The following is a 10,809-nucleotide window of genomic DNA, read 5'->3' as shown; positions in this document are numbered from 1 at the left end:
TGTCGCTCCCCGTCGTCTTCAACAAAACACCCCCCCACCACCACCAACACTCCCCACCCGTACTCCCCTCATCACCCCCCATACAGCTCCGCTATAACCCCCCCCCCCCCCCCCCCCCCCCCTTTTTTTTTTTTTTTTTCATTTCTTCTCGGGACCCTAGGTCAAGTAGGTTAGATACCTTAGGTACCTAACCTATCTACCACACGTGGCCATTGTATTAGATTTGGGGGTCGTTCGTAAGCTGGTCTATATCAGTGTAGTTTAGTTTAGTCAGTGTCCATCTATGGGAATTCGTAAGCTCGAGGTACATTTATTGGTTCATTAGTTTCTGATGTTTAGGTGAGTTTGAAATATAGAAAGGTATATATGCGAGTCATGACGGGAAGACAGGTATCTGGGTAGAGGATGAGAGAAGGGACGTCGATAATTCGGCCTCAGGATTAGGGAACAACCTAAAGCGGCTTGGAGGACCGGGTGTTGGGAGGGAGGGAGAAATGCCTTACTTAGGTACCTATCTGGTAGGTAGGAGATGAATAGGTAGGTACTGTTGGCGCAGCATCTGCAGATGAGGACGTCCATACGTACACGTCTAATCCACAGCGTCGGTAGATGGATGATGCAGATGACGCTATATGGATCCGATCCGATACGATGCGATCTGATACGATCTGATACGATACATATGATGAATACCAAGATCTACGAGTACCTTAGGTGGGTAGTCATCAGGAACAGGAAGCTAGTGTATAAATGTCTAACCCGGTAAAAACATGATATCATCAAAAAAATAATCGAAAGAGACATGAAATATCATTAGAATCGCTTATTATGAGGTGGTAATACCACTCATGGTCAGATAGACTGTAATAGCACTTGTGCTATTAAGAAATACACTTTTGGCTCAGCGGTGTATCTGTCACTTATTTACAGAAACAGAGTCTATGCTATACTTTGCTGGGCATTACAAAAACAATAATAAATATATCAAAAAGGCCAGATTCTTGTCTTTTTTTTTTTGTACAATTTAATAATTCTCTCACAGGCTATATCTCCATGTAAACTATACACAAGCACAGGGCCTTGGCTCTTTGCTTAAGTACCTTTTAGCCCTCTATGAATAGATCGCGTAGGAGAGAGATTAGCTGTTAGATACACGCCTCAGACCTAGATAGATACAAAGACCTCCTCCCTCCTCTTCTCATTATATCGCACAACCACAACCACAACCACAACGCAAACTTTATTGCATCACATCTCTCTCTTCTTCTCTCTTCTTCTCTCTTCTCCTCTTTCTCCTGTTTCTCCTCTCCTCTCTTCTTTCTCCTTTCTCCTTCCTACAACAACTCCTCGCTCTCGCTCAAGTACGCACTCAAGCTCGAGCTCGATCGATAACGAAACCAAACAAACAAAAAAAGCTAGATTCAGAACGCAGCGTCGGGAGCAGAGCCAGTCGCCATCGCCTTTTGAGGATGGAGATTCTAGTGGTATCATGCAAAAAAAAAAGAATAAAAATAAAAAAAGAACGGACGATGAAAAGGGAGACAGCCGGAAAGAAGATGAAAGGTAAAAAAAGTTAAAAACAATGAAGATTTTGCTGCTGATGATGAGTGTCGAGAAAGTTATCGAGGCACCGCCTATCTCTAATAGGGACGCCCAACGTCCGAATCGATGATGTACAGCAATGCTATAATTATTCCAAAAGTCGAATATAGAACGTTATATGTATGTCCATTGTGATAAAAAATAAATAAATAAATACCGGCCGGCTGAGCCTTTCAAATACGAAGAGGGGGTTTTGCAACTCGTGTTGCGGTGGTAAAAGAGAAAAATATAATATATCCATAGGTGTATATTGCTGGGCCGCGCCTAGGCAGCTTGTAGGTAAATGACGTCTGAACGAATGTGCGCTTTTCCGATTGACCCTTTTTTTCCTTCTTCTCCCGCGGGCGTTGTGAAGACTCGTCTATATCTCTGGCCTAACCTCCGAGTCCAAATCCAGAACTTTTGCTCCTTAAATGAGATTGGGTATAAGCGAAGGTCATGAACGGTTTCGTAAGAGTATCATTAGTTTGGCGGGAAATCAAAAGCAAACACCAGTCTTGAAAATATATGAAAGGATCTATTTAAACGGCTGGTTGTTGTTGTTGTCTCCCAAGTTCAGCCAGCTCAAATCGTTTGAGTTAGACGCCGTAGCTACCTGTGGCGGCTGAGAAGAGATACCCGTGGGAGGTCCGCTTGCACCGGGAGGCCCGAGAACAGTCTGATAGACGCTCTGACTATAAGTGCTACTGGGAGCCCGCACGTCGCCCCAAGCCTTTTTCATCGTCGTCGGATCCCAAGTATCGTGAACACTAGGCGGGATGCCGCTAGAATAACCGGAAGATGATACAGTAGATATGGGACGTTCTATTTGGCCGGACAGTCCCTCTCCGATGTGAAGGTTGTGCTGGGAAATTGTTGGGCTGCTCGAGTTGACGTAATTCAATTCGGCTCGCCCTTGTGGGACTTGCAAGGACGGCACGGATAGGGCTGGTACAGTCGCGGAATCCTGAGTTAGACGATTTTTGTTCGAATAGAAAGAGCTGGGCTCCGAACCATTTCCATGCTGCGAGTTGCCATTCCCGAGGCCAAAGACGGAAAGCGCGCTACCACCGGACCAGTAACGATTCCAGCCAGAGCTCCTCCTCATCGTATCATCTCCACTGTCTGGTGCAGCTGGTCGAGGTCGCGGTTTAGGTTCGCTCAAATCGGCGGCGAAGGCCACACCCTTTTCATCCCTCGAGAGGAAATCTGGCTCTGGACCTTCCTGAGGCTGTGGTCGACCAATAGTGCTCTTGAATTGCTTATTAAAGATGCTGTTGGTAGAGTTACGCTTCATTTCGTTGTTTCCTTGAGGCTGCATGGCGGACTTCGGTACCTTGCCCATCAAGATAGCCATTGACGAGAATGAACCTACTGAGTCCTGCGGGACATGCCCTTTGAAGTGCCCACCCGGGTCCTTTGCGAATTCCTGGTCAAATCCGCTCTTCTCGTCCGATATTCCCCTGTCCATTGGCGCATGTCCTGCATCAGCATGGTTCTGACGCTTCCGAAGGTGCTTCATCCAGAACAACAAGCACATTAAAACAAACGCGAAACCGAAGATAGTTCCAAGTACTATTCCTAATAAAGTTGTTGGCTCGAGTGAGTTGTTCTCCGCTTGAGGTGCAGGAGTAGGCGTAGGGGTAGCACTGATGGCATCAGTAGTAGCAGCGACGATAGGATCCGAGGTCGAGGTCGAAAAGGACGTGGCAGTGCTAGAGAAAGAGGAAGATACCGATGATGATGATTCAGGTGTCGACTGGATAGAGAAACCCTTTTGCTGTCCAAACACGGCTGTTGCGTTTTTCCAAGTGTTCTGCTTCGCATTGAACATGCACAATACCTCATCGTCGTTTCCACCCGATATTACCACCAGACCATTCGAATCGGTAGCTATGGAGTAGTCATTCCGTGTGCTACGCGGCGCTAAAGTCGAGTTGTATTTCGGCCAGTTGTCCTCAGTAAGTGCTCGCTTCTCAATAGCAGCATCGTTGCCCTCCTGTAAATCACGACTCGAGACAGATTCTCTGACTGGGGCCGCGCCGGCTATAGGGAGGCCGCCACCAGTCGACAACATGGTCCTGTTAACAGTGTTTGGGGAGGTGCTCATATCAAACGTATAAAGATGTTTGCTACCATCATCGCCGTCTATAATAGCAGCCTTGACGAAAGTGGAGTTCTTAGGCAGCGGCTCTGCCAAAGTTATGCCTGGATCAATCCATGAGGCGACCGGATCGAATAGCATTACTCGCGTGTTAGTTGGGTTACCACCGAGCATGACTGCTTGTGTGTCCGACCATGGAAGAATTATTGGCGCGATTCCTGGCGGAGAGAGGGTCGATTGAAAGGCCAACACCTCGTATGGTTCAGATGCCCCAACGGTGAAGGTTTGGGAAGACAAACTTGGGTTTCCATCAGTAGAACCTGAGTAAACCAAAATCGAATCGCTGCCCTGGATATACGCGGCGCTATGGTATACCCGATTCTGCGTCACGTTCACTTCCGGAGCTATAGCTTCCCATTTCTTGGTTTTATACGTGAACTTCTGGAGACCCGCGTAGTCAGACGACTTCGACTTTCCGCCAACGACGAATAGTGCGGCCTTCGAGGAATCTTTCGGCGTCGTTCCAACACAAACACCACCTTCCACCGAGTGTCCACTAGCTAACTTTTCCCATTGCGCCCCATCTTCTAGTTTTAACGACTCGAATCCAGCGGACGAGTACGAGTATAAAGTATTATCGAATATGACGCTGCATGCGCCTTTTAACGGCAACAGCGGTTCAGGAAGTGACATGGTATGATATAAAACTCCAAACCCAATGCGATGACTCCGAGTAAATGAGCGACAATAAGACCAAATACAGTGGCCTCCAGATTACGGTCGCTTTTCAAAAGGTCATGATCATCTGTTAAATGAGTGTGGAAGGGGGTTTTTGGTGGATGTTGGAATTGGATATCGATATCGTGTTTTAGTTAGAAAAGCGTGGCACGATGTCTGTAATAATGCCCGTCAGAGGACAATCGTGCAACACTGTTGAAACCAGATAGTGATCTCTCGATCGTAAGAAGTTGATGACGAAGAAAAGACCAAACTGGCTTTACTAAGAGAACTGCTAGAGTAATCCGATATCCAAGGCAAATATGAACCTGCCACTATCGAGTTTATTGGCTGTGGCTTTGCGATATAGCAAAGCTGACTCGATGGCAGAAAGGCCCGCCCACGTAGGACAATATGATCTGCAGAACAAAGTTTGGTGGTTCCTAAGAAAAAAAAAAAAGATGTTTCCGTCCCGTAGTGAATGGAGAAAAGAGAGCGAGAAGATGGGTGGAAACGGATGATCTCTCTCCTGACGGGCGCGGTGTCGCAGAGTTGTCAAGGTATGTCAAACCCTGGCGGATCAATATACGTCTCCGGCAGATCTAAGTTAATTAGTTTTTAGTTGCTTTGGCTAAAAGTGTAACCGACTTTCGCAAGTAGGATGGGTATTTTAGATGTGCTACAATGTCGAAATATTCATGCGGCAGACTAGGCGTAAAAGGGGAGGTTTAGAGAAAGATTATGGAAAAGCGACGATTAGAGCGCTGGTAGGTTAAGACGCTGACGAGCGAATCCTGGGCGAGCGAAGGATGAAGGAAGACAATGAGAGGATACCGCAGCGATGGGATGGTATGGTCCCGAAAAAAAAAGAGAGGCAAGCTGCAGCAGCGAGAGTGAGAGAGCAGGGCTTCTCAGCGAGCTACTCGAAAGAGAGAACGTGTGTAAGAGAGCGAACGGGAGTTACAGCGAGAGAGTTACGGAATACAGTGAGAGAGAGGGTTACACTCTCTGTTTGCGGTTGAGCGTTTGGATGAGAAGGACGGGAATAGGACAGGGGAAAAGGACAGGGGGGTTCCTGGGCGAGTGTGGATCTGCCATCTCCTGATCGAATAGGAACATGGCAATGTTCAGGGGACAGGCGATTGAAAGGTAACCCCGTTGAGATAGCGTCAGGTACCCTTCAACGGCCAAGATACGAATAAGAGATACCTAGGCCTCGGTACGTGCAATTATTACCTAGGTACCTCCTACCTAATGTACCCTGTGGCTGGGCGTGTAAAGCGTGCCATAGATGGGTGGGTCCAGTACTACGCGTGAAGTTCAGTCAGTGGTTGCAACTTGCAAGCACAAATAGGGGTAGACTTTTCTCTTTTGTCACCCCTGTCTGATACGACCAGACCTACCTAATGGTGGAGAGACTTTCTCGCGTGGTTGTGGGTTTTCTGAGTGAGCGAAGGATCCCAAAGAGCAGCAGTAAATTAGCATCGTTTCGCTCAGTCCGAGGTTTTGTCTGTCTCTCTCGACGAGGCTATTCGCAATAATTAATAGTGGTAGTAGTATTATTATTAGTTACTGTGCACCCTTAGGTACCTAGGTAGGTATATGATGCATGCATGATATGTAAAATACTGGGTAAAATATTGAGGGGGCAGTCAGAATCAAAATCAAAACCAAAAGCGACTGGGTAAAACGAAGGATGGAATTGTCCAATGGAACCAAACTGTCATTGCGTGTTCTCTGGATACGTCGTCTCTTACAAATGAACCTTACCTAATGACGTTAGTATACCACGGACACTAAACCAGTCCAAGAAGGCGTGCATATGTGAAACTCTAACCCCACCAAGTACCAAATTTATAGTGCTGTGCCTGTATGCATAGTACAAGTATGTACTATGTAGGTCTAGGTATGTATAATGCATGCAGTGCTTTGCATGGCGCCAGGCACTTCCTGTGCGACACTCCATTGGCCCCTAAAGAAATCCGGTAGTATCTGGCAGAAATCGCTACCGATTAATTCGTCGCTTTTTTAATCTTGTATTTCGCTTCTAATGCACATATCCGGGAGGGTTCTTGCTTTTGGTACTTACTACCTACCTAATGCAATAATTACCTTAAGCACCTTTGCTGAATTATGCTGCATTTAGTTTAAATGCCTCTTGTTTCCTAGTCCAATACAACACAAAGTCCCATTCACTTTACGATGTTAAAACGTCAATAATAATGAGAGAAAAAAAAGATGACGAAATTGATCGAGTCCCAAGGACAAAAGCGAGCCGTGCCCAGAAAAGATGTTTGCTTCAGAAATATTATCACAAGATGGTTTGTCATGTTTGCTCAAATGACCCTAAACATGCAACGACCTTACTGCTATTCTGGGCTAAGACGCCATGTCTCACCTTTAAAAACAAGTTACGCTGACGAGATCAGTGCTTAGGGTAATAAGGCAGTTATAGAAAAAAAAATCGCGGTACAATACTTTATTTCGTCTTAACCTGCATAAAGAAGTACCTAAGCTTTCAGCGACGATACTAATATTTTCAATATTGGATTGGAACGTACCCATGTTGAGGGAATAAACGATGGTCGCAATGCAGAGATGGAGACAAATTTATTAGAAAGGAAAAGAAAAGAACCGGGGCATGTCGTCATCCCGTCTGCCCGTATTGATTTTTCTTCCAACAGCATTAGGTAATCGATCTCTACCGGGGGGGCCACGAAAATCTTACAGGGGTTGAGAACAGACAGACTTGATTGAACTTTTTCAAGTATCCAAGTCAGTTCAATTGATTTGATTTGACTTTGACGGTGTTTATCAAAGTAAGTGAGTGGTTTGTTTATCAAAAACAGTTGCTAACAACCCTTACAATAAGTCTACTACTTCAATTTTGACGCGGTGGCCCCGGCCGCGCCTTGATGGACTCAGCTCACGCGGCACTTTGACGAAATACTGCGCCTGCAACACCTTAAAGCCTGCTTTTGGACAGGGCGATGCTGTACAAGTATATTAAAAAGGCGCAAGGTGAGATGAGGATATATTATACTACCTAAGGATGATAAAAGATTGATGTGTGTCTTGCGCGTTGTTGTCGTGTTTCTTGATAGCGTTATGTTGTTACGTGTTCATAGTAACTCCTTCAACTTATGCGCCCGAAGAAATCAACGGTCCGGCCGACGAAGTAGTTTTTGGTAGGAGAAAATCACGAATGTGGTAGAAGGATGTTTTGAAAGGATAAAAGTCTTAAAAGATGTAGTGGACTGTAGGTGGCTAAAAAAAAAAGTCAGGACGATAGTAAGGAGTTTGACGATTATGCGAAGTTTGAAAGGCGTAATTATCTTGACGAGCGACAGTAAATGTTTTGACAGTTGCGCGAAATTTGAAAAAAATACCTAGCATAAGGTATCTAGGTAGTATCAGATCGGCAAGTATTAATCTGTTCAAGAATGACTATCAACGCCCGCCCTGCTTGAGTCTCAAGGCGCGAAAGGCTCTTCACATGCGGGTAGCCCTCTCCCATTTCTCCGCGTGTCTCCAACTATAGTCCCCTAATCATTCTATTTTGTTAGCAGTCTAGTAGCCTAATAACCAAATATCCCATCAAACCTCACTTATTGTACCAAAGCTCTGTTCACATAATTCGATATTTCAAGGATAAACCGTTGGGATGGGGTTGTTGAATTTAAACACGTTCTGGGGATCCCAAATTGCCTTCATCGTAGCAAGACGAGGCAACTTACTAGCCCCATATCTAGACTCTAGCGTCTCGTCTCCGTGTGCAGAGTTAATGTATACAGCTAACTCAGGATACCCTGATGTGGCGGCCAGGTCTCTGCGAAGATCTTTCGCTAGCGTTTCCACTGCTTGTTCAGTGTTGCTTGTGTCGTCTTTCCATGTAAATAAAAGGTCTCTGGATTATCAGGTTAGTAAACGATTTGTTGCAAGTCTTGAACTTTAAAAAATATATATATACATACAAGATGGCAATCGTGTCGCGCCACGGATATGCTGTTTCGTCGTCTGGTACGGCAAGAGCCGCTTGGTTAGGATACATAGACATTTGCAGTAGGCATTCACGCCCTGCTGGCGTTTCCTCGTAGAAATTAGAGAGCCTTTCAAAAGAGTCCTTGTACGTCGACGTGGATAGGTTGCGGGCATTGATTGTGTAAATATCCTGAACCGAGCCTCTCTGGCATTGGTAGTAATCTGAGCCACCGCTTACAGATTGTATAACCTTGTTCCATCCATAGGTAACTTCACTAGTGATGGTTGGGTTAAGGTCATATATCGACTTCATAGCATTGCGGGCTTCCGTTTCGGGACCGAAATACGTCCAGATAGACCTCAATTGAACCTTGACAGGAAAGCAATATTAGTTAGGCTCTCTCCTTAGCTTACTGAGGTGCGACAACTTACAGCTTCGGTAGTCGAGTTAAATGCGATAAAAGTGAAGATAGCTAATTCCTTCGGCAGCTTCCCTCCATCGTATTGCTCTAATATGTCAAAGTAGGAATGGTTTAATTTGTTCGGGATTATAGATTCGAGAACGAATACCTGACCATTATTGACTTGTTTTTGAAGCTGGTAAGTTGCAGATAGGACAATGCCGAAGTTAGCCCCGGCGCCACGGAATGCCCAGAACAGGTCTGGATTCGAACTCTTCGACACCTCAATTAGGGTACCATTGGCAGTAACCACGTGCAGTGAAAGTAGTGCGTCGATCACTAGGCCGTGAACGCCACCCCATGGCCCTAAACCGGGGCCAAGAGATACGCCTACCATACCAGGACAAGAACAAGTGCCTATTTCTATATAAATAAGTCAGTCGAATATATACCTAAGGTAAACCTTTCACCGGTTGACACCCTTATGCATTTCATACTGGGACGTATCGGATGGTACGCACGGATTTCATACCCAGCATCGAAAACAGGAGTCATATATATCACTTAACGTGACGGCACCTCCGATAGTAAGGGTGCCACGATGTTGATCCACCCTGATCGTGTCAAATTGACCTAGATCGATTGCCAGGCCGTTGTTCAAGGCACCTAACGTTGTGGTGTAGCCATGGCGTCCGCCCGTGGCTAGAAATGGTATTCCATTAGATGTGGCAAGCTTGACCTGTCTTTCGTTGAGCATTTATATTCCCCGTGAACTGATTTTCTAACATACAGCTTGAATCACATCAGCCTCCGTGGCTGGGCTTACGGCAACAGCGTAGGTTGGCTGGTGAAATGTAGACCACCGTACGGTAGCATTGGTAAAACTGTCGGAGCCAGGAAACGAGACTGTAGTATTGATAGACCAATGGGCGCCTGTGAAGATGGTCTTTATATCATGTCTTCCTAGAAGAGTCTCGTGGGCTATAGTGGAGGCGAACCTCCCTAGAAGAGTAAGAAAGACAGTGAGCTTCATTGCGAAACGTGATGGTAGCAAGAGTGAGCCCGAAATTTCCTGAAAGACCTTTAAAGGGAAATTATAAATAGGGTTTTCGATAAGATCGTAAATACTATATGAAATCATACAGAACGAGAGAGAATATGAGAAAACTTCGGACGACATAGAGCCTTATATGTTAGGATATACGTTAGTTTGTGAACTGGGGTAGATATTCTCCTGACCTTCGGCTTAAAGTCCCATTATCATACCTTCCGCCATTCCTGCAGATGGCTCTAAAGTCACACGACGGAAAGGGGTAAAGGCATAATGTAGATGTAGGTAATGAAAATAAAATCTCGCCAACGCTAAAGGGGCCGCTCTGCCGAAGATATCTGAGTAGTATTAGGTACTTCAGAATACTCCAGTACTACTATGCCAAAGACCGGAATAAATGTCTTATTTCTATAAATAGGTGGCCTCAGTTGGAAGTTATCTGAACTAACTAATATCTGAGTTAACATGCGGCTGGTACAGTGTAAACAAGCAGATGTTTTATTACGACGTTAGGTATCACGGATGCGATGCACAGAATTTTAGGTGCGGGTTTTGGCCCCGGCATAGTAGGCAACAATATCTTTCTGGTAGGCTTATCTTAGGTAGGCAAAAGTAAATTTGTCTTACATACATGTACATAAGAGATGCAGTGATAAAAGCAATTAGGCGCCGTGGTTAACCTACCTAAGATTAGGTATTTGCCGTGTACTCGACTTAAGGAGGTATGGAGGAATAATTGGGGGTAACGCAAGGCGCGGTTCTGGCGTTCAGCTGAAGTTGTCTACATGCAGGTAGGTACCTAAGGTAGTTACAAGTAGTTCTGCATTATTACCTAGGAGGTAGGTAAGTGTTTTAATACAGTCGCCTGATATTTACATCGACTTTCATCGTTGGTAATAGCCAGGTATAGCCGAGTAAGCAGGAAGAAACATAAGAAAATAAATTTCTAGCCGAGGTAATGAGTGTATTAACCT

General features: G+C 45.3%; 2 protein-coding genes across 2 annotated transcripts; both read right to left on the bottom strand.

Annotated features, from left to right (window-relative positions):
- Positions 1 to 2,081: 2,081 nt before the first annotated feature.
- Positions 2,082 to 4,551, bottom strand: F4812DRAFT_105135 (uncharacterized protein). Its single transcript, XM_047929298.1, has one exon. The coding sequence runs from the start codon at positions 4,376 to 4,378 to the stop codon at positions 2,120 to 2,122; it is 2,259 nt and encodes a 752-aa protein (XP_047787957.1). The 5' UTR covers positions 4,379 to 4,551; the 3' UTR covers positions 2,082 to 2,119.
- A 3,343-nt stretch (positions 4,552 to 7,894) lies between these two features.
- Positions 7,895 to 9,817, bottom strand: F4812DRAFT_461333 (FAD-binding domain-containing protein; the record flags this gene model as incomplete). The annotated part of the gene is made up of 6 exons (XM_047937847.1): positions 7,895 to 7,947; positions 8,140 to 8,309; positions 8,377 to 8,753; positions 8,816 to 9,207; positions 9,349 to 9,523; positions 9,575 to 9,817. The coding sequence occupies 6 exons, from the start codon at positions 9,815 to 9,817 to the stop codon at positions 7,895 to 7,897; spliced, it is 1,410 nt and encodes a 469-aa protein (XP_047787956.1).
- Between the last annotated feature and the right edge of the window lie 992 nt (positions 9,818 to 10,809).

The sequence above is a fragment of the Daldinia caldariorum genome (genome assembly GCF_022478825.1).
Source record: "Daldinia caldariorum strain CBS 122874 unplaced genomic scaffold F4812scaffold_14, whole genome shotgun sequence".
Classification (NCBI taxonomy): domain Eukaryota; kingdom Fungi; phylum Ascomycota; class Sordariomycetes; order Xylariales; family Hypoxylaceae; genus Daldinia; species Daldinia caldariorum.
The sequence above is the reverse complement of the archived record's forward strand: the minus strand, read 5'-3'. Positions and strand labels throughout refer to the sequence as shown.